At 33.4% G+C, this 25093-nt stretch overlaps 1 protein-coding gene across 1 annotated transcript in view; it reads right to left on the bottom strand.

Moving 5' to 3' along the window:
* LOC114338251 (receptor-type tyrosine-protein phosphatase eta) overlaps window positions 1-25093 on the bottom strand; it is a 113154-nt gene that overhangs the window by 59647 nt on the left and 28414 nt on the right. The window contains exons 2-5 of the mRNA XM_050652549.1: window positions 22365-22637; window positions 10849-11109; window positions 6123-6416; window positions 122-427 (exon numbers count right to left, since the gene is read on the bottom strand). Coding sequence (XP_050508506.1) covers window positions 122-427; window positions 6123-6416; window positions 10849-11109; window positions 22365-22637 — 1134 coding nt within the window. The remainder of the gene's footprint in view (window positions 1-121; window positions 428-6122; window positions 6417-10848; window positions 11110-22364; window positions 22638-25093) is intronic.

Here is a 25093-nt window from a genome sequence, read left to right as displayed (position 1 = left end):
TCTTGCTCTTATTTTGGATGATGATAATCCTGTACAATATGTAGATATTTTTATAATTGTCTGGCAGAACAAAGTCAGACTTAAAATATTTATGATTTGTTATATTAATAAATAAACATACCTGAATAACTGGTCGTCACATTAATAGAACCCGTAGGTCCTTGTCCACTTACACTGTAGGCGGTCAAAGAAACTTTGTACCGGTAGCTGGGCCACGCTCCATGAAAACTATATTCAGACTGATTTTTCATAAGAGTTTCTACGCTAATAGGAGATGGTTGTTGACAATGAGGATTTTGAGGATATGTTGGCCCTAAGATATCAATATTTAGTTCGTATTTAGTTATGTTCGAAGTGTCCATGTCCCATCCTACACCAAAAGAAGTTGCATTTTGGAAAGTAATGGTAAGATTTGGTGTGTTAGGTACTAAAAATATAAAAACATCTATTATTATTAGAATACTCGTAGTGTTATAGAAAAAGGAACATTTTTTAACATAATTAAGTTAATAATATTATCGAGGAAATATATAACTCCCTCAAGAGCACAATTCATCAAACCTTCGTGTATGAATCTGTATTCCATAGAGTCTTAAGGCGGATCCACATCAATAAAAATTTATGTTGTGCGTTGTATTTGACGCAAGTTTGCTGATGTGCACTAAACTTTTCATTGGTGTGGACTGTGCGCCGCAAAGAATAACGCAAAAATATTTTCGTGACGAATAACGCACGCTATCTGTCTTGCAGTCGGTTTTACGGTCAACTTCAAAGAAATTTGCGCCGCACAGCAATGTTAAAGTGGACTTCATTATCCATTTGTCGTTAAGTGGATTCGGCGGTATAACACACGAACTAAATATTTACGTCGTAAAAATACTTGACCAGATTTAAAATTAAGTATTGTGTATTTACACATACACAAATTTTTATTTGATGTGGATACTGGATACGTCTTTGTTTCAGCATATTTCTGCATCCACAAAGACTCGGCTGATAGAAATTCACACACAGACGGCCGAAGAATGTCTCTTGCTTTTTCCCACTTCAAGTGGATAGCTACAAAAGAGCCATCTACTCTGATGGCCATAAACGAAAAACGATTAGATAAAATCGTTTTTTGTTCTTTTCAGCTGTACGAAATTTGCGAAAAAGTTTACAATTTCAGCAAAATAAGATTGCTTCGATGGCTCTCTTCTTATTCTTAGCCTTCTATCATCCATATTGGGACATAGGCTCTCCCAACTCTTTTCATCGGTCTCTATCCTGAGCAACATACATCCAATTTGGTCCGGCTATTCTTTTAATATCATCAGACCACCCTTTCGATGGTATTCGTCTTGGTCGTTTACCTTTATGGTTCAAAATAGACGGACCACGGTGCAACGCTACGCTGTGGATTCACAGAGTAGTTTCCGATGATTAGCCGTAAATTCCCATGCAAATCAAACTTACCATCGCAGACGAGCCACATAAGAACCCACGGCCAATCATCGGAAACTACTTTGTGGATCCACAGCGTAGCGCTGCAGCGTGGTCCGTCTATTTTGAACCTATAAGATCTCCAATTTTGTATTGTGGCGTTCCAACGTTGGTCTTTTTGTTTAGCAGTGTGGCCTGCGAAGCTCCAATTAAGTTTGGCAATTTTTGTTGTTAAGAAAGATCATCCTTCTCCTAAATGCCTTCTCTGTTGAGGTTGGCGATCAATATGGCAAATTTCTCTTTGTTCTGGGCTTGATGAATTAAGTCATGTCCTGTTGTGTGAGTCCAATCACTGATTGGTTTTGTGTCCAAGATTTATTTTTTCTTTCTATACCCCTTTGACCTTCGATATTGCCTTCTGAGATTAGCTGGAGCTGCTCAAATTCCCTATGGCGCATTATGTATCCTAGATATGACGTCTTCCTAATTTTGATAGTATTGACAAGATGAGGACGTGCATTCATTGTTTTCAGTATTTCTTTATTCGTCGTTCTGCTGGTCCAGCTTATTCTTAACATTCGGCGGTACATCCACATTTCGAATGAATTCAATTTGTTAACGTCATACTGTTTTAATGTCCAGGTCTCAAAGACACATAGTAATAGAGACTACACAAACATTTTAGAGTTCTCAATCTTATTGTGACTGATATCTACAGAGCATTTTACACATGTTTATAAAACCAGACCTTGCTAGCTATTTTAATGCAATGCGTCTTATAATTTCTTTTGAGTAGTCTAGTTGGCTATTTAGCTCTCTGTCCAGATATATAAAGCTTTGGAAACTTTGAAAGGTGATACCATTTATTTGCGTTTTGGGTGTAATTTTTTCATGGGGGTTTTTGTGAAATACCATAATTTTGGCACATCCTGTGACTTTATTCTGATAATATATTCATCATTATTTTTAGGTAGTCTTCTGTTTCTGCTACTACTTAGGTGCCATCGACATATCTTACATTAGTTAAAGGGCTAGGACAGTTCTAGCTATTTTCCCATGTAAAATCCCATAAGAAATCGCTAAGGTCCATTCTGGTCATTTTTGTCTCGTTTTGTAGTGGAGGCGCGAATAGGTCTTGAACAGCTTTGAATCAGGTCTTGAACAGCTTTGATCAGGTCTCAATCAGGTCTTGAACAGGTCTCGATCAGGTCTTGAACAGGTCTCGATCAGGTTTTGATCAGGTCTCGAACAGCTTTGATCAGGTCTTGATGTTCAAGACCTGTTCGCGCCTCCACTACAAAACAGACAAAAATGACCAGAATGGACCTTAGCGATTTCTTATGGGATTTTATATGGGAAAATAGCTAGAACTGCCCTAGCACTTTTACATACATTGCTAATGAGGATACCATTGACTCTGGCACCTTCAGGCCGATATTCAGGAGAAGCTCTGATTATATGATCGGCATATACATTAAATAATAGGGGGGACAGAATACACCCTTGACGCACTCCTTGTTCTATGTTTATGTAATTGATGTTTCCGTTCTCAGTTCGAACGCATTCTGTGTGGTTCCAGTATGTATAACTTACGATACCTATGTCGTGTTCGTCCAACTCTACTTGTTTTAGCACTTCAATCAATTTTCCGTATTTGATGCGGTCGAAGGCCTTTCTATAATCGATAAAGCACAGATACAGTCGATTTTGAACCTCAAGATACATTTCTGCCCAGTGTCAATCCCATAATTGCCTCTCTGGTGAAGAAAGATCATAAATGTCATTATATAATGTAAAAATACAATACCTGTGGGGCAAAAATAATATCAAAATACACTAGTAGTTTACATTCAGATCAGATCTGCTTTGGTAGAAAAATAAAAAAAAAGAATGTGTGTGTACTTTGTACGCACGGAAGAAGATATTCTTCTATTATATAATAGGTAATTTAAACGAAGTAAATATACTTAAAAGGTTATTTGTATTTTATTTAAAAATCAAACTAACTTTCTTATCTACCACTTTCAAAAAATTTTTATTAAAACAACCAAAAATAAAAAAAATATGAATCGCCCAGGAATTGAACCCGCAACCTTCCAATCTCAGTGCTAACGCATTTCCCACTACTCCAGGGAGGCCCTAGAAATAGACATGTAAGTTTCGGATATAATTACACAACACGGCGACATACAGGGTGAGTCATGAGGAACTGTACATACTCCTACCTCGTATAGAGGCCCCTATGGGGAATAACAAATGACCATTAAAAAGTGTCTGCTCCCATTGTTTAATAATATACAGGACGAGTTTCGCATTTTGACAGAAATTTGTATTCGTCATAATTTTTGAACGGTCAGATCGATGTGTCTCTTATTTTGGTCAATCGTTACACTATTGCCACCTAATCAACTGATTTATTCAAACTAGAAAAAAATCAGGTCCGGCTTTAAAATAATTAGTTCGTTTGGGTCTTAGAAAAAATTTCACCCTGTATAAGCTTTTTGAAAACTCTAATATGAATTTTACAAATTAGACAAATAGGCAATTAAAATAACATATTTATTTTTTTCCGCACACGATTGCTTAATTTTTTATAAAAAAATCAAATTTGATTATGAATTAAAAGTTTGGTAAAGTGAACCATAGATTTAACAAAATTAACTTTTATTACCAAAATTAATTTTTTTTGAACAAATATTTAATTTATGTTACCACCAATCAACTGATTTATTCAAACAAGAAAAAAATCAGGCCCGGATTTAAAAAATAAGTTGGTTTTGGTCTTAGAAAAAATTTCACCTTGTATACGTTTTTTGAAAACTCCAATATGAATTTTACAAATAAGACAAATAGGCAATTAAAATGGAATATTTATTTTTTTCCCCACACGATTACTTAATTATTTATAAAAAAATCATATTTGACTATGAATAATTAAAAGTTTGGTAAAGTGAACCATAGATTAAAAAAAAAATAACTTTTATTACAAAAATGAATTTTTTTGAACAAATACATATTTAATTTATGTTATCACCCAATCAACTGATTTATTCAAACTAGAAAAAAATCAGGCCCGGATTTAAAAAATTAGTTTGTTTGGGTCTTAGAAAAAATTTCACCTTGTATACGTTTTTTGAAAACTCTAATATGAATTTTACAAATAAGACAAATAGGCAATTAAAATGACACATTCATTTTTTCCCCACACGATTACTTATTTACTTATTTTTTTATTAAAAAATCAAATTTGACTATGCATAAAAAGTTTGGCAAAGTTTTTGCATAGATTTAAAAAATTAACTTTTTTTACAAAAATTAATTTACAAAAACAACGTTTTTCTTAAAATTAAAATTTTTACCATTTTTTTTTCTATAACACGTCTAGATCTAAAACTTCCCATAACACTTCTTTTGGACTCTATAGTTTAACATAGACGTGATCAAATTGATAAATTTTAAATTTTTCCACCTAATTTTTGCGATTTACAAGTTTGCAACTTTTACAAGAAGAAGACTGAAAGTCTACAACAATTTTCATAGTCTTCACAATGGTAAGAGGTATGTGCTGTAAAAATTTCAGAAAAAAAATATTAAAATGGAACAGAGTTGTAGCGAGTTAAACCGTGAGTTCATTTTTTTTTTCATTTTTAGGTTAAAATTCCGATTTTGACAAATTTGCTTTTTTAATAAAACATTAAGTAATCGTGTGGGGAAAAAAATAAATATGCCATTTTAATTGCCTATTTGTCTTATTTGTAAAATTCATATTAGAGATTTCAAAAAGCGTATACAGGGTGAAATTTTTTCTAAGACCAAAACGAACTAATTTTTTAAATCCGGACCTGATTTTTCTCTAGTTTGAATAAATCAGTTGATTGGATGGTAACATAAATTACTTATTTGTACAAAAAAAATAAATTTTTTTAATAAAAGTTATTTTTTTTAAATCTATGGTTCACTTTACCAAACTTTTAATTCATAGTGAAATTTGATTTTTTTATAAAAAATTAAGTAATCGTGTGCGGAAAAAAATAAATATGCCATTTTAATTGCCTATTTGTCTAATTTGTAAAATTCATATTAGAGTTTTCAAAAAGCGTATACATGGTGAAATTTTTTCTAAGACCCAAACGAACTAATATTTTTAAAGCCGGACCTGAATTTTTTCTAGTTTGAATAAATTAGTTGATTAGGTGGTAATAGTGTAACGAATGGCCAAAATAAGAGACACATCGATCTGACCGTTCAAAAATTATGACGAATACAAATTTCTGTCAAAATGCGAAACTCGCCCTGTATATTATGAAACAATGGGAGCAGACACTTTTTAATGGTCATTTGTTATTCCCCATAGGAGTCTCTATACGAGGTAGGAGTATGTACAGTTCCTCATGACTCACCCTGTATAGTGTAAAAATGTTTTGCTTACATAATATTTTATTATTTTACTACAGGGAAACACAAATCCAAAAACACAAGAATTATAATAAATAATACATTTCCTAAAACCACTAATATATTCTTTTAATTTGCACGGTTACAGATACATACATACCTATCTTGAAAGATTAGCAATGAACTACATACTGTCAGAACTACATACTGTCAGCGTGCGCAGGCGCGCGGTTTATGTACAATTTTACCCTCAATCGATTCGCCGTTAAAGAAGAATATCTTCAAAAATAAAGATAAACACTTACGTGCGTCAGTAACGAATTCAAAAGTAGCTGCTTCGCCTTTTACGTTGTTGAGTCCAATTGCTGATACGCTCACAGAATATGTTGTAGATGGCTTTGGCTGAGTATTAAAAAAGTCAAATATGTCAATCTCTGAAATCGATTTAGTAGTTTTCGTTTTCAGAAAGCTGTCTGCCAGTTCTGAAAGTTCAATATTATAACCAAGAAGCACTCCGTTAGGGTCACAAGGCATGTTCCCGGATAAAATATAGCCCGTGGTATTTTTGCTAACTTTAACGTCTCTGGGTGGGCCAGGTGCTAAAATAAATTAGAAAATTACAAAATTTATTTTTCAACTAACGACACAGGTTTGGGAACTGAGTAATATTTATCTTTCTCGCTGAAAATATTTCTCTTAAGTAAACATTGCATATGGAACTCTATTTCTTGGTCTCTGCTATATGAGCTGCACATGGAGCTCTATCAGAAAAGAAGACGTTCGACCAAAGTGTGCTTTCGTTAATCCAAGACACAGCAACCAAAATCACAGTAGCACAAAGAAAAATGGAACGGTTTTTACTTGGACTGACTCTCAGAGACAGGGTTAGAAACAAGTAAATAAGAAGAAGGACATACGTCACTGATGTCATAGACCACATAGCATGGCTGAAGTGGAATTGGGCGGGCCATATAGTCAGACTTAATGAAGGGCGGTGGACCCAAACAGTCACAGTTTGAAGAAGCAGACGTACTAGGGCGGCCCGATAAGTAGTTAGCCTTCAAAAGACAAACGAGAATTTTAGAAAATTGGTGATTTCTTTCTGAACGTCTAGTTTTCATTTAGTTCGATATACTTGACTAAATGCAAGATATAAACATACAATAATCCAGACATATGCTCCAACGACCTACAAACAGCATTGCATACTACACCAGCATATTACACAATAATTATGGGCGATTTTAATGCGAAAATGGGCTTTAAACAGGATGATGCAGAAGTAGCAATGGGCAAGCATGGGTACGGCGAAAGAAATGAACGAGGGCAAAGACTGCTCAACTTCTTACACCAGGAAAATTTATCCATGATGAATTCTTTTTTCGATAAAAAGCCTCAGCGTAAATAGACATGGATAATCCCAGATGGCAGTGTCAAAAATGAGATAGATTTTATTATAACGAATAGAAAAGAAATAATTAAAGATGTTGAAGTACTTAACAAATTTTCGATAGGAAGCGACCACAGATTAATCCGAGCAAGGATACAATTAAATGTCAACTTAGAACCAACAAAGATGATCTTCAAAACACGAAAGAAGAAATGGATTCCCACAGAAAACAACGAACTCTATGAAGATATACTAACCAGACATATACATGACTTAGAAAACAAAATAGAAGGACATCGAACTAGCAAATAATCTCATAACGAAGGCACTAAAAGAAACCGAAAGAGAGTGCTGCCCGACGGTCGTGATCCATAAAGACAAATTAAGCCAAAATACCAAAGAGTTAATAAGTAAAAGAAGACAACTGACGGAAAAATACGACTTGAACTACACAACACTGAAGAAATTAAATAAAGATATCCGCCGATCAATCCGAAAAGACATAAGAGAAAACAATACAAGAGAAATAACTCAAATAATTCAAGAAAACAAAAGTTTAAAAGTTTTGCGGCGAAATACGAATAACATTGTCAGGCCCGTGCGCAGGGGGGGGTTTTGGGGGTTCTAACCCCCCCCCCCCATCGAGAATTTTTCCACATAATTTTCCACTAGCAATAGTCCTTATTCTACGAAAGTCAAACCGACTTGATAATAAATATTTTGTTGTCAATTTTTGTTTCGACATTCTCAACTTTCTCGATCTTGTGCACGTTTTTTTTTGAATTTTCCCGCCTTTTTACCTCCTCGCTACCAAATTCGCTTGAAGCACTCGATGTGTGCAATGGAGATGCGTTTCCAAATGTACATCAAATGCTTCGCATTTTGGCAGTTCTGCCTGTAACGACAGCAACGAATGAACGCTCCTTTTCAACATTGCGTCGCCTCAAGACTTACCTCAGGTCAACAATGTCTGAAGATCGGCTGAACGGATTAGCTTCGCTCAATATACATCGCGATGTCGAGGTCGATCCGCAAAGAGTTTTGGAGAAGTTTTTTTCTACACCTCGCAGAGTTAATTTATTATATAATAACTGAATATCAAGTCAAGACCAAGACACAATAAAATGTCTTCATTTATAAGAAAAGTTTCTTATTATTTTTTATTAACTTCATAACCTAACATGATACACATATGTCAAACCCCCCCCCCCCCCCCCCATAAACGAATCCTGCGCACGGGCCGGAACATTGTCAACAAAAATATGCTCAGAATAAGAAACAAAGACAACAACATTGCTACGGATAGAGCCGAAATCCTAAAGGTTGTCGAATCGTTTTATCGCGAAATGTATGAGAGCACCAACGCAAGGCAAGATCAGGCCCTGCCCAAAATCACAAACCAGGGATCAGAAGTAACACCATACGAAGTTAAAAAGACACTTTCAGAAATGAAAAATAATAAATCCCCTGGCGATGACGGAGTAGTGATCGAGGTAATCAAACAAGGTGGAAATAAAATTATCCAGGTTTTGGCCAAACTTTTCACCGAGTGCATTTACCAAGGAAAAACCCCTTCTCAATGGAACAATGCAATCGTTGTTTTATTGCACAAGAAAGGTGACATAACAGATCTAAAAAACTACCGTCCTATCAGTCTACTGTCACACATATATAAACTTTTCACAAAAATTATCAAAAAAAGACTGGAGGCTAAGTTAGACTTCTATCAGCCGAGAGAACAAGCTGGGTTTAGATCCGCATAAAGCACTAACGACCACTTACTGGTAATAAAAAACTTGATAGAGAAGTCAGCGGAATACAACAAACCATTGGCACTGATATTCGTGGACTACGAGAAAGCGATCGATACCATAAACCAGCAGAAAATGTTAAAAGCATTGGCAGAATGCCGAATAGACCATCGCAACACTAACATGATAAAATATATCTATCACAATGCAACGGCTAGCGTAAGACTCTCTGATCAACAAACTAATAAATTATGTATGCAGCGAGGAGTACGGTAAGGAGACACCATCTCACCAAAGCTGTTCACAACCCTTTTAGAACACACTTTTAAGAAGGCAGATCTGAACGAATATGGTGTCAATATAAATGGAGAGAAGCTGAGTCATTTGAGATTTGCAGATGACATCGTCCTTATAGCCGATCGTATGGATAATGCAATAATAATGTTGAACAAGTTATATCACGCTTCCTTAGAGGTCGGACTAAAGATTGACATCAACAAGACGCAAATAATGACTAATCTGGTGCTAACCATCTGATAAGTATTTGGGACATGAAATTCGGTTGGGAAGAGATAACCAGACGTGCGAGCTCCCACGTCGCATAGGATTAGCCTGGGCAGCGTTTGATAAACTGAGCTATGTATTTAAATCGGACTTACCCATATGCCTGAAAAGAAAAATCTTTGACCAGTGTGTATTGCCTCTACTCACTTATGGAGCGGAAACATTAACACTCACAAAAAAGGTAGTGAACAAGATTCGCATAACTCAGAGGGCTAGAGAGCGCCAGCTGTTGGGTGTCTCCCTGAGGGACCGAATCGCAAACGAAGAAATACGTTGTAGAACAAATACACCGGACGCCGTCGAAAGAATCGCATCGCTCAAGTGGAATTGGGCAGGACACGTCGCCAGATTGTCAGACAGCTGATGGACAAAACGTATTGTCGAGTGGAGGCCACGAGAAGAATCACTACGGAGCAGAGGACGACCACCAACCAGATGGGCTGACGGTCTGAAGCGTATTGTCGGCAACTGGGTGCAAGCCGCACAAAACAGAGAAAGATGGAAAGAGCTGAGGGAGACCTATGTCCTGCAGTGGACGAGTACGGGTTGATGATGATGATGATTTGACCCAGCGATGCTCCAGCTTCTTTAACCCGTCTGAAAAATATGTTTTCTCAAGATCTGCAAAGAAGGCTTCCCTTGCTATGATGAACTCCGCATTCGACTAACTGCCATTTCTGGCGAGTGACTTTTCAAGTCTGGAAACAAAAAGAAGTCATACGGGGTCAAATCTGGAGAATATGGTGGATGGGACAGCAGTGGAAGAGCACTTTTTCTTTCCTAACTGAACTGTTTTTTTGCAAGTTCGCGTCGAATCTATCCAGCAATGTGGCATAGTAAAGTCCTGTTGCCGTTTTGCCCTTTTTCAGGAAGCTTAATATTTGCTATATGCAAAAAATTATAATTTAAAAATAAAATCGACCTGTTTCGCGATTTATCTCAAAAATCGCCCATTCTCAAGAAAATGAATTTTCCAACCTAAACGTCCTCAAGATTTAGCCCGATTTCTAGACGACATCAAAGTCAAAGTGGGGAGAAATTGGCACCAAATAACACAAAACAGAGAAGAGTGGAGAGCTCATGGGGAGGCCTTTGTACAGGAGTGGATGCAAACAGGCTGCAAAAGAAACATCCTTAGTGTTATGCTACATGCGTCCCATTTACTTGCTCCTCTTAAGTGCTGTCTTCAATCTGAAACTACCCGATGAGTGTGAACAAAAATAAGACATATACATAATTGAAACAATGGTAGCCTAATATGAAAAAGATCATGTACAAGAGTATTTTGGTATTTTTTTCAATCAAGGAGAGAAATTTTCATCTTACCTGTACTTGGGGTATCAATTTGTGTTATATTTGTAACATACAGTTTCCAGAAGGATGTGTATATCGTTATAATATAACTAAAATCAGCTTTCAGCGTAATATTGGGCATATTCGTCGTTACCGAACGAGTGTCTTTTTGGTCACAATCATCTGGAATGGTATGTTTGGTTGTGCCCGTTATATCTACAGAATACGTCAGACTTGCATTTTCAAAAGGTCGGTCCCATTTCAACGTCAAATTACTGAGGTTAGGACTTATATCTAAAAAAAAAGATGTATCTTAAATAATAAGAGTAGGAAAGCTAAGTTTTATCAAATAAATCTACTTGATCGCTGCCTCAATATTACTGGGAAGCTAGAATATTAATTATTTTACCGGGTGTCCACTTATATTTTCCCTCATTTTAACTGCCTATAACTTCTAAACGACTCAAGATATAGAACGGTCTTGTTAGACTCAAAAATAGGAGTGAGGTTACAATAATAATTACCATCAAGCTGAAAATTGTTCAAAATACCATCATAAATGAAATCTAAAAAGTCCTCATAAATCCGACCCGAGCTAAAAAATTTACGCGGGGTCAAAGGTCACCAAATATGGTTTTTAATTTAATTTAATTTAGTTTTAATAGCGATTTTCAGCAAAACGGTAAGTTTTATCATAAAATTAGTTCTAACAAAAAATGTAGATAATTATCTATAAAAAATATTTTAATACTTTTTTTCGTAAGAGCCACCGTTTTTGAGATACAACGATTCAAAGAGTTAAAAGAGTTCTAATCGTCATATTTATGTATTAGTACACGGTACTGCATCACTGAAGCTGTAATACAAGTGACTATATTTTGTGGAATAGGTATTTAATAGACAATAGATCATAATTATTTACATAAAAGTATAAGTGGTCTGCAACCCAAGCGTCAGCTCTGTTATAATATTTTACACTCAAGAGCCTGAACTTGAAATTCTTGAGAGTGAGTAAATGACTGTATGATTACACTGTTTATATCATGTGGCATTTGTGATTTGTGGCAATATTATGGAAGTAAGTGATGATGACGCAAAAATAATTTTCAACAAATACTGAATTGCGATTTATTCCGAATCTCCGGGGATTTCCCTATATTTTCAAAAGTAGTTGTTAAACAATACAGAATTATAGATAGTATAGTATTAGTCGACTTTCAAAGAAGGATTCAGCCATATTCAATTTTTATAAGATTCTATAAGTTATAAGAAGTATCTATAATTTTTTTAGAATGTCCATTTGCCAAGCATGCAAAAGTGGGCATGCTTGGTAAAAGATGTATCCAAAACGAAAGTTTAATATATATAAAAATATATCCAACTACATAACAAACAAAAGAAAGTCCTCTGAATCCCCCTATGTAAAATACTTATTACATATACTATATTATATTCTGACTTATGTTATTGCAAAAAAAAATTTTGGGATAAACAAATTGAATAACTTTTAAACTATTGATGAATTAATCTTAAGAGGAAACAGTAGCGATCAACAGGTAGCAAAAACGCGTCCCAAGATTGCGGCTGTAATTTTGAATATTTTTTCGAGATATTTGGCACACGTATTCGTAATATAATAAAGAATGGCGGTACAGAGCCCAATTTGAAAAATATATCAATACGAGGAAATTACTCTGTAATTAAATAAAATATTAAAAAAACGAGCCTGTACCGCCATTAAGAAGAACAAAAAAATACACTTTCTTTAAATAAACTTTTTTATCCGATGCTTAGATTTTGTGTCATTTTGGAACTACTAATGAAATAAAAAATTTTAGTAGTTCCAAAATGACACAAAATCTAGGCATCGGATAAAAAAGTTTATTTGAAGAAAGTGTATTTTTTTGTTCTTCTTAATGGCGGTACAGGCTCGTTTTGTTAATATTATATTTAATTACAGAGTAATTTCCACATATTAATATATTTTTCAAATTGGGCTCTGTACCGCCATTCTTTATTATATTACGAATATGTGTGCCAAATATCTCGAAAAAATATTCAAAATTACAGCCGCAATCTTGGAACGCGTTTTCTCTACCTGTTGATCGCTACTGTTTCCTCTTAAATATTAACCACATTTTTATCACTATAAGATAAGAACGGACTTTCCACGCAATATCAAGGTTAGAGGTTTATTTTTTACGATAGTTATTAACATTGAAACTGAATAATTTTTCATCTTTTTTTTTTCAGTTTTCTAAGTAACAAATTTGTAAATTAACACTTGCAAATCGCCATTTTAAAGCTTTCGACGTGTTTGATCAAATAATTACCTCCAAATTATTTCAAAATTCTTTACTTTTTACAGGTAGACGAAAGTTCTTAAAACTGTTCATTTTCGCCTTAAATTGCTAATACATACTTTTAATCTGCAGGAAACATAGAGGTTTTGGTTATCTGCAGGAAACAAAGAGGTTTTGGTTACTTATGAACCCACTGCAGGAAACATAAAACGCAAAAAAATTGTCAGACACCTAGTAGCGTCAGAGTCCCAGCCAAATAAGTTAAAAAATTTCTCTATATACTATTGCTCTGTGTTTGTCTATTTTATATATCTTTGCTTTACCCTTTTTGGGATAAGCTTCTGCTTTAGTATGTGCTACTGCTACTTTTGCTTCCTTTTTGGCGACCTTAGAGTTTTGAAGATCTTTGCCCAGACTCTATTCTGTCAGACTTAATATATGTAGTTATCTTTTATCCCTTATTTTTTCGTGATCAATTTACTATTTTATTTGGGAATAAGCCACAATTTAAGTTTGAAATTAAATTTATTGACGTTTCGACTTCCACTTCGGAAATCCTTATTCTTCTTCTTCCATTTCTTTATACACTGTATATTACATTGTTTTCTAATGTCTTCTCCACTCCTCTTTCGATTTCTCAACGTATTTCCTTTAATTCTTCTCAGCATTATCATCTCTGCCGTTTCAAGTAGTCTTTGTGTTGGGGCTGTATCGGGTCTTGTTTCTGATGCATACCTACGTCATTATTGGTCTTAGACTGGAATTATAAATTCTTTATTTTATCTCAGTGTTAATATGTCGATTTCGCCATATAGTGTTATTATGACATTCTGACAGTCTATTTGTTTTTTATTGTGTCGTTTAGCAATTGCTCTTCTATGATGGTTTTATAAGAGGACGAAGCTCTGATGATGGCACGTTATGTGTTGAAAGTACTTAGCTGATAATAAAACATTTTTTTACACACTATCAAAGGTTTTTTGAGAACATACACCTGTTTGCCGTTTTGACATACTTAGAAGTGTGTACCAGTCTTAAGCGTCGTTTTCACGCTACGTCTTATTGTACGTTTTGTGTGTCATGCAAAACGTACGACAAAACTTACGTTTTGTCCGTGTATAACAAGAAATGAAATAAATCGAAATGAAATCCAAGGTCAGATCGAAGATATGATGGGAAAAGCATAAGCGCCGGACCCCACTTGCGATTTGTAGTCGCGCTATTGTTTTGTCTCGAAGATTAAACACATTGTTTAAAAAACGTTAATATGTATCTATACACTTGATAAAACGTACGTTTTGTCGTACGTTTTGCATGACACACAAAACGTACAATAAGACGAAGCGTGAAAACGACCCTTAACAGTCTTTTCCAATTCAATTTATTTGCTTTTTGTACTTGATTTCTCACTTCTTTGTCTAGGTCTCCGTACTGGTTGGTTCCTACATCTAATTGTTCTTTACTGATGACTATTGTTTCAGTTTTCTGAGATGAAATTGTTACATTGAATTCTTTTGATCTTATGTTAAATCTGTGGACTAATATTTGCAGGCTATCTTCATTTTGAGTTATCATCTTAGAGGAGAGAGGAACAAAACAGTGGAGCAAAATTATGCTGAAAAGGGAGTCAATTTGTCTTTTAAAGGAATGACAAAGAAAACTCTTTAAACAAATAACTCTAATAAAAATTAATTAAATAAAAATAATGATCATCACAAGATAAATATAAATTCACCTACCTTATTTAACCCTTTCTTACTTGATTGACCAAAAGGAGGGAATTTAGATTGAGTAAATGAGAAAATCAACATTGTTACAAATAACTCGAATTTATTCGACATCATAGAAATCAAAAGGAAATCATAGCGAACATCTTTCTATTATTACAATTTGAAAGAGTTGTCCCAGCGTTACATAAAGAGAGTTTACATGTTAATAGTCTATTTACTCACGGATTTTGTTTTAAATTTTAAACAACCGCTTGGATTGACATGAAATTTGGCATACACATAGAAAAAAAGTGATATTGTCCTGGAAGTAATAAAAGTTGTCCTGGGAGTGAGTTTCACCACTTCTCGGGGGTGAGAAAACAACGTTCAAGATAAGTACAGAAATGGATAAACTGACTAATTCTAAGCAACATCGAACTCAATGTCCATATCAACCATGATAATATTTCATAAACAAACCAAGCGACAGATGGATTTCTAATACAGTATAGACTCGCGATTATCCGAGTCTCGGTTATCCGAACCCCTCGGTTAACCGAGGCAAAAATCATAACTGGTGAGTTACAACTTTCAACCTTGACGCAACATCACCACCTAAAAAAACCCATGTTGAGCTGCCCCCCCCCACTTGCAAAAATTAAAAAACAACTAGCCCTGATTTATGAGCTATTTATGAGCTCTCATGTTCCGCAAATTAAAAATTTTGAGCTCGTTCGACTGAGCAGGAATTAAATATTTTAGTGGGGGGCTGAGTCAGCCCCCCCACTACTTAAAAATAGGAATATTGAATCGATTTTTGCGGCAGAATTACGAGCTATTCATTAGCTCTTGAAATGATATAGTTTCGATTTTTGAGCTCATCCCCTTCACCCTCAAACAACCCTTTAATTGATTTAACTTAAGAGAAAAATGCTGAGAAAACTTAAAATATATCGTATTGCGGATATAATTCCTATAGCTTATATATTCTAAGAATAAACTATTAAATCACGTGCATTTCGATTATTGAGCTACAACCCCTTTGCAAGAAAACTACCCCATCTTCCCGGCTTAAGAGAGAGTTGTACTTAAAATGCATTAAATTAATTATTTGGCGACTACATATATCATTTAATAATTTATGAGCTCCCAAATTACGCGCATTTAGATCAGTAAATTGCAATTTATTTTGTATAGTGCAGTCACTGAAGGTAAAAATCAACGATTGCCTTCAATTTCGGTGAACCTTTATAGATTTTCACGAAAATTGGTCAGTGGTTAGAGGATACCTCAAGAAACAAAGGTGCCACCTTGCGCCTTTACCCTAAGGGTGGATACCGCCCCTTCTCGGGGGTGAAAATTATTTTATAAAAAATAACTGCACAAATCAATAAAACTACAAATTATAAGCAACATTTGTTATATAAAGTTTTTAAAATGAGTGAACTTTTTTTAAGTTATTAAAGATCAAAGATTTTAATTATTCGTGAAAAAAAATGCATGTTTTGAAGCGGTTTTTCGTAAATCACTGAAAAACTGTAAGTTTTTACAAAAAAGTTAATAGTAGTTTAATTCGTATAGCTTATATTCTAAGAATAAATTTTTAAATCACGCGCATTTCGACTATTGAGCTACAACCCTTTCGCAAGAAAACCATCCCATATTCCCGGTTTAAGAGAGAGTTGTACTTAAAGTAAAGTTAAGTATTGTTACTATTTTAAATATGATTTAAAAAAATCTAAATTTTTCAAATTTTCGTAAATTATTTGCTTTTGATAATAACTCCAACAATACTCGATACACGTAAAAAATGATAGATAACGAAATTTGAGTTTTTTTTATTGGCAAAGATTTTACTTGTCTTTTGATTTCTGTATGAATCAAAATAACGAAGATAGAAACGTTTAAGCCTAAATTTTACTACGAGAGCAATGTAACAGGAGCCCTTTACTATTATCCTAAAAAAATAAAGTATTTGAAAGATTAAATGTAATACAGTTTTATAGCTCTTGAAATCACCTTTCAAATAGTTGGATGTGCCTAATATCATAAAAATTAACAGTTATTCAAAAAAAATTAATTTTTTTGGATAAATTTTTGGAGCATAAATTTTGATGCTATCAACTTTTTCTGGAGCTCATTTGATAGGTATTTCTAAGTACTTTGACAAGTATTTAGTAAGTGTTACATAAAACGCATTTCCTTCCCGTTATTTAAGCTTGAATCCTTAGATTTGAATAGTCACAGAAAAAATATTCATAATTACCTATAACTTACTTTAAATTAACATTAGGTATTTTTAAGTAAGCAATTTATTATATTTTTTATTAGCTTCAATTTTAGTGATGAAAACTTTTTTGTAAAAACTTACAGTTTTTGAGTTATTTATGAAAAATCGCTTTAAAGCATGCATTTTCTTCCACAAAAATTAAAATATTTGAGCTTTAATAACTCAAAAAGTATCGATTTATTTTAATAACATTATATAACAAATTTTGCTTACAATTTGTCCCTCTCTCGATTTGTGGGGTTATTTTTAATAAAGTAATTTTAACCCCCGAGAAGGTGTGACATATACCCCAGGCTAAAACCGCAAGTTGTTATTGTTAATTTTGTTTCTTGAAGTATCCTCTATCCGCTCACCAATTTTCGTGAAAATGAATGGAGATTTACCGAAAACGAAGGTCATAGTTGATTTTTACCTTCAGTGACTGCACTATAAAAAGAAAATTGCAATTCAATAATTGAGATGCGTATATTTTGCGAGCTCATAAATTATTAAACGATATGTAGTCGCCAAATAAATAATTTAAATTATTTTAAGTACCTACTACTCTCTCTTAAGCCGGGAATATGGGATGGTTTTCTTTCGAAGGGGTTGTAGCTCAATAGTCGAAATGCGCGTGATTTAAGAGTTTATTCTTAGAATATATAAGCTATAGGAATTATATCCGCAATACGATATATTTTAAGTTTCTCAGCATTTTTCTCTTAAGTTAAATCTATTAAAGGGTTGTTTGAGGGTGAAGGGGATGAGCTAAAAATCGAAACTATATCATTTCAAGAGCTAATGAATAGCTCGTAATTCTGCCGCAAAAATCGATTCAATATTCCTATTTTTAAGTAGTGGGGGGGGGCTGACTCAGCCCCCCCACTAAAATATTAAATTCCTGCTCAGTCGAACGAGCTCAAAATTTTTAATTTGCGGAATATGAGAGCTCATAAATAGCTCATAAATCAGGGCTATTTGTTTTTTAATTTTTGCAAGTGGGGGGGGGCAGCTCAACACGGGTCAATGAAGCTTACGCAAAAATCAATCAAATATTGATATAGACAGTAAATATCTATAGACAGTAAAAGTTATTAGTTTTGTGATTCAAATATCCACAGTTATGGTTACTTACGTCTTTTTCTACCAATATAACCAATCTCAGTGTTAATCGAGTTTTTCCGTATCCGAGGTAGTCACGGACCATGGTCCCAGTTACCTCGGATAATCGCGAGTCTACTGTATACAATAACGAACTCTTTTTCAGAAGCAAACTAAACAACAGATGGATTCGTCTTACTACATACGCATTACTTTTATATTGAAAGTTATCGGTAGTAATTGCACGAGAGCTCTAAAATTATCGATTTGTTTCCCGAGTGACACTTCCCGAGTTTCCTCAAAGTGTCACGAGGGCAACAACTCGATAATAATTTAGAGATCGAGTGTAATTCGCCGAGACCATTTCATGGATAAAACTGTCTTTTTAAATCATTTTAACTAATATTTTATTGATATATTCACCTGAATATTTGCTAAACCTGATTCTTGGTGTTCTTTGTGACAAGTTGTAAAACATTAATTATTATCATTAATGTTACTGAATGTTCATTTTTGCGTAGTAACGAAGGGCATTTGACGTAATTCTTAACCATGGGATATTACAAAAATTATCAGTAGTAATTGCACACGAGCTCTAAAATTATTGAATTTTTCCCGAGTGTCACTTTGACAGTTTTACTTTCACGAGCCGAAGGCGAGTGAAATTATTTCAAAGTGTCACGAGGGCAAAAATTATATATTAATTTTAGAGATCGAGTGCAATTTGTTGCGATTATTTCATGAATAAAACTATTCAAAACCAAAATTTTATTGTAATTTATTTATGTAAGTACAAATTAGTACAATTAAACACACAGTTGTTATAAATATTTCACGGTTGAAAGTCATCATTTTTATAATTTTTAAAACATTAATTGTCATTAATGTCACTGAATGTATTTTTTCGTAGCAACGAAGGGCATCTGACGTAATATACTTGACGACGGGAAATTATCAAAAATTATCGATTTAATTTAGATTTCTGTAGCTTTCTATTGGTCAGAATCTCCTATGAATGAAATAATCAGTAGTAATTGCACAAGAGCTCTAAAATTATCGAATTTTTCCCGAGTGACACTTTGACAGTTTTAATTTCACGACCCGAAGGGGAGTGAAATTATGTCAAAGTGTCACGAGGTCAAAAATTCGATAATAATTTTAGAGATCGAGTGCAATTTGCTGCGATTATTTCATGAATAAAACTGTTCAAAACCAAAATTTAATTGTAATTTATTTATGTAAGTACAAATTAGTACAATTAAACACACAGTTGTTATAAATATTTGACGGTTGAAAGTCACGACTTTTATAATTTTTAAAACATTAATGCCTGGTTGCACCAACAGATCTTAGGCTTAAGCCGAGAATATCATAAGAATGTAATATAATTACAATAAAATATAATAGGAATATCATAATATAATAATAGATATACTTGATAACAAGGTAATAATCCAAAGTTATGGTGCAACGTAAGTGATACTTCCGGTGGTCCTATCTATAACCCATACAACACATGTCATCTTTAAGATATCTTATTTACAACCAAATATGGTCTTAATGTCTTGAGACTTTTAAAAGATATCTTTAAAACGCCAAATTTAAGATATCTTTAAAACGCCAAATTTAAGATATCTTTTAAACATCATCTTTAAGACATTTTTTCTTAAAAATAGGTTATAATTACGAATTTAAAAGTTAGGTTAGGTTAGTAAAACAATTAGCGCCGGACTCCACTTGCGATTTTCTAGTCGCGCGATTGTTTTGTCGCGAAGATTGAATACATTGTTTCAAATACAAGTCAATCCACGATTATTTAGTCGCAAATGGATTGACTTGTATTTGAAACAATCTGTTCCATCTTCGCGACAAAACAATCGCGCGACTACAAATAATCGCAAGTGGAGTCCGGCGCTTAAGTCAAGAGCTGGTAGCTAAAAGACAAACTCCAAACAAAAGCTTTTTCAAATCAGTGACTTCAGTGGTATTTCCCATATCTTGTGATGAAGATTGGTTTTATTTGAAGGATATTTAGAAGACTCCACAGATTTTAATAATGCAGTAGATTTAGATTTAGATTGTTATATTATTAAAGTAAAAAATTAACTTTGTTATCAAGAGTAAATGCATGTGTCCTAATTCAACAGCTTACCTTAACAATATGCTCTTAAAAATATATTTTTTAGGTATCGGAGCTTGTTAAAGTAGGAGGACCAAAAGCCTATGATTTGGACAATTAATTATTAGCAATGAGCAAGCTTTAAATTACATGTGGCTGGGACAAAAAGGCAAACAAAAGTCCCACATGTAAAATTTGAATAGCAATAAACGTATTTTTAGAACCTAATTATTTTTAAAAAACTCTAACAAGAAGTAAAACCACTTCTATGTAAATTGGTATATTTATTAAAACTTAAAAAATCCCAATGGATTGAATAAAATATGTCCAATTCAGAACGTTTTCAGACCTATCGGTCCATCATCAGTGAATCTACAATAAAATAAGTAATCCCACTATTAGAATTGAAAGATGGTTGAAATTTTTAAAAAGCTAAAAAAGTGTGGTTAGATTACTTACGTGCATACTTGCTAAATAGCCCCAGAACCAAACAATGGTTGAATTTAAAATTCAATTTACATTATTTAAAAATAATATTAAACAGGCTAAACGCCGATGTTAAAGGATATAGCCTATGGGAACATGGTGAAACCCTACCAAAACCTCAATCAACCATCTTAGGCCAACTTTGACTATAAAGTGTCACAAGTGTGTAAGGAACTGTTTGAAGTGACACTGACAGTACAGAAAAAGGTAGTCGATTTTCAAAGTTAATTAACCAAAAGGTCATGACCCACAACAAATGATAAAAATTTTAATATCTGAAAATGTCTAACATTTTAATGACCATTTTAAAACCAATAGATTTAAAATGTTAGACATTTTCAGATATTAAAATTTTTATCATTTGTTGTGGGTCATGACCTTTTGGTTAATTAACTTTGAAAATCGACTACCTTTTTCTCTACTGTCAGTGTCACTTCAAACAGTTCCTTACACACTTGTGACACTTTATAGTCAAAGTTGGCCTAAGATGGTTGATTGAGGTTTTGGTAGGGTTTCACCATGTTCCCATAGGCTATATCCTTTAACATCGGCGTTTAGCCTGTTTAATATTATTTTTAAATAATGTAAATTGAATTTTAAATTCAACCATTGTTTGGTTCTGGGGCTATTTAGCAAGTATGCACGTAAGTAATCTAACCACACTTTTTTAGCTTTTTAAAAATTTCAACCATCTTTCAATTCTAATAGTGGGATTACTTATTTTATTGTAGATTCACTGATGATGGACCGATAGGTCTGAAAACGTTCTGAATTGGACATATTTTATTCAATCCATTGGGATTTTTTAAGTTTTAATAAATATACCAATTTACATAGAAGTGGTTTTACTTCTTGTTAGAGTTTTTTAACTATATGGTATACAGCCAACCTAGGGAACTTCCCTTTTAGTCTAATTATTTTTATTAAAAGTTCATTTAAAATATTTCATAAATTAAAAAAGGAAGCTTTCCTAAACACCTTAATAATATACAAAAAAGACATCTTTAAGATGTAAGGATTCGTAACATCCGTACATCTTTTAAGACGTCGTATAGATATCTTTCCGGAAATACCAAACATCTTTAAGACGTCTAAAACGTCTTTAGTAAGTTATCTTTTAGATTTCTTTAAGATGTCTTTGTGTTATCTGGGAAGCAGAGCTTAGCTAAGCTGGAGCTTAAGATCTGTTGGTGCAACCAGGCATAATTGTCTTTAATGTCACTGAATGTATTTTTTCGTAGCAACGAAGGGCATCTTACGTAATATACTTGACGACAGGATATTATCAAAAATTATCACTTTAGCTTTCTATTGGTCAGAATCTCCTATGAATGAAATAATCGCTGTAATTTTTATTTCTGTAGTCTATTGGTCAGAATCTCCTATGAATGAAATAATCGATCTAATATACACTGGGATGGCAATCAGAATGGATAAAAATAAAAATGCTATGATATATGGGGTAGGACGAAACTCTCGCATTTCCTTGGTATCGTTTCATAACTAAACGTGAAAATGTTTAAAGGACCTAAGTCTTGCAGCAAAGTGACTTCTATACTTACGTTGTGTTCCTGGGGGCAGCTGTAATGTATTAGATTTCTCTGAAGTAGCGCCATTGGTAGCATTCAAGAAAGCTTCACAAGAGTATACTTTTCCTTGAGTTATCTTTTCATCCAATACATTAAGAGAATTAACAGTTGAGTCGAATGTCCGAGAATACTCATCATCTTTTGTCACACATGTCAAATTCACAGAATCTATATCGCAATCTTGTTTTGGTTTTATATTCCATAAAATTTCATAATTGTCAAAGTATAGAACAGGTGCATACGGATCTGGAATAATAAAAATAGAATAATTGTAGTATACAGTGTAAATATCAACATTTAACTATTGAAAACAACTTTTTTGGTTAGTTATTGTAGACCTATTGAAAGAAAACCTACCAAGAGCTCGGAGCCATTTTTAAAAATGATTAACAATTTAGATATGCAAATGATATTTGGTGGGTTTGAAGACGTAGTTATTGCACATTTTTTGACATACAGTTAATAATTTTATATTCACCATTGACGTGCATACGCCCATACGGATAAGATGATCGGTCATGTTACCCATAATATGCGCGCCGATGGTGAATATAAATTTCTTAATTGTATGTCAAAAAATCGGGAGCGTCATTTGAAATTTTGATAGGGGGGGCAAGCATTATATATACAGTACATTTATATGCAAACATAATACAAAATTGATCTATTTTTTGTAAATTTTAGTCATTTTCAGGGTCAGGGGGGGAATGCCCCCCTGACCCTATCAAATGACGCCCCTGCAAAAAATGTGCAATAACTACGTCTTCAAATCCACCAAATTTTATTTGTATATCCCAACCCGTTATAAAGCAATAAATAAATTAAACTAAAAAGGGGGTAGTTCCCTGGATTGGCTGTATACCTTATAGTTAAACAAACTGGAACATGAAGTAAAAACCACTTCTATGTAAAAGGTATATTTACTAAAAATTTTTAGAATCCCAATGGATTCAATAAAATGAGTTCATCAGAACGTTTTCAAACCTATCGGTCCATCATCAGTGATCTAAAATCAAATAAGTAATCCCACTATTAAAATTAAAAAGATGGTTGAAATTGTGAAAGTTAAAAAATGTGGTTATGATTACTTACTTGAATACTTGCAAAATAGCCCCAGAACCAAACAATGGTTGTGATTATAAATAAATCTACATTATGTTGAAATAAATTTAAAATGGCTAAACGCCGATGTTAAAGGATTAAACCTCTGGGAACATGGTGAAACTCTACCCGAGGACCCGAAGATGGTTGATTGGGTCCTCGGGTAGAGTTTCACCATGTTCCCAGAGGTTTAATCCTTTAACATCGGCGTTTAGCCATTTTAAATTTATTTCAACATAATGTAGATTTATTTATAATCACAACCATTGTTTGGTTCTGGGGCTATTTTGCAAGTATTCAAGTAAGTAATCATAACCACATTTTTTAACTTTCACAATTTCAACCATCTTTTTAATTTTAATAGTGGGATTACTTATTTGATTTTAGATCACTGATGATGGACCGATAGGTTTGAAAACGTTCTGATGAACTCATTTTATTGAATCCATTGGGATTCTAAAAATTTTTAGTAAATATACCTTTTACATAGAAGTGGTTTTTACTTCATGTTCCAGTTTGAATAAATAAATTGTTAGTTTGTAAAAAAAATCAACATCCCGTATCTCGGAAACGAAGCATATGCGGACATACGATTATAAAGCAAACTGTCATTATTTTTTAATGCGGAATTATCCCTTAAAGTTTGTCGCAGTTATTTTAAAACACCCTGTACTGATGAAGGACATGGCTAGTTGTTAAAGTACCTAACTTTTGTATTATCCAACATAAGCGAATGAATCAAAAAACAAAATGTTAAGAAAACTTGAGGCTATAGTTGGGTTTTAATTTCAATATTTTATAAATGCTAGAATATTCCACAGGGTGTTGCGAACTTTGAGAAAAAAACACAGTTTGTTTCGTACACCCGATATACAATGAAAATTTACCTGTTTAGCAACAATATTATTACAGCGATATTGTTAAAGAATAAGGCTATAACATATAAAAAAAAACTACTTAAATTGGACCACAGGTTTAGGAGCTACGAGACATCAAAAATGACCTATTTTTTAGGGTACCCGTTTTCTCTGACGCGCAGTGTAGTTATTCTGGGACGATTAGATAAAAAGATTTTTAAATATTGATTATTTACAATAATTATAAAATAATAATTAGTTTCATTTTAAAGATAAAGACTTTAAAGTTTTATCATAGAGTAGACTATTAATTAAAATGGAATTTTTTCAGTGTTCTAAAATATCAAATTTTATAATTTTATGTCAACTTTTTAATATGCTTTAATATATTTTGGCTTTTTAATAGGGTGCAACAAATCGAAAAAAATCGCGTTTCTTGCACTAAATTGTTAATAATCAAAAGCGGCTCCGAATTCTTGGCAGGAAACAGATAGGTTTTCTTGCCATATAGGTTTATAATAACTAAAAAAGTTGACAGATACCTGTATTATTTTTGAAGTCTAGAACAGGGTATTTTTTTTGCTTGTTTCTCTGGAGTAGTAATAGTCCAGAAAGTCACTGCGCATCCGCTAGGAAAAATATTCTAATTCGGATTTTTTGTACAATCTTACTCAAAAAGGACCCCTTTTAACAAATTTGCATGTTGCCACGATGAAAAGTTGGTCAATTTTTTAAACGTTTTTT

The sequence above is a fragment of the Diabrotica virgifera genome, chromosome 1, assembly GCF_917563875.1.
Source record: "Diabrotica virgifera virgifera chromosome 1, PGI_DIABVI_V3a".
NCBI classification, from domain to species: Eukaryota; Metazoa; Arthropoda; class Insecta; order Coleoptera; family Chrysomelidae; genus Diabrotica; species Diabrotica virgifera.
Note: the sequence above shows the minus strand (reverse complement) of the source record. Positions and strands in the feature narration are given on the sequence as shown.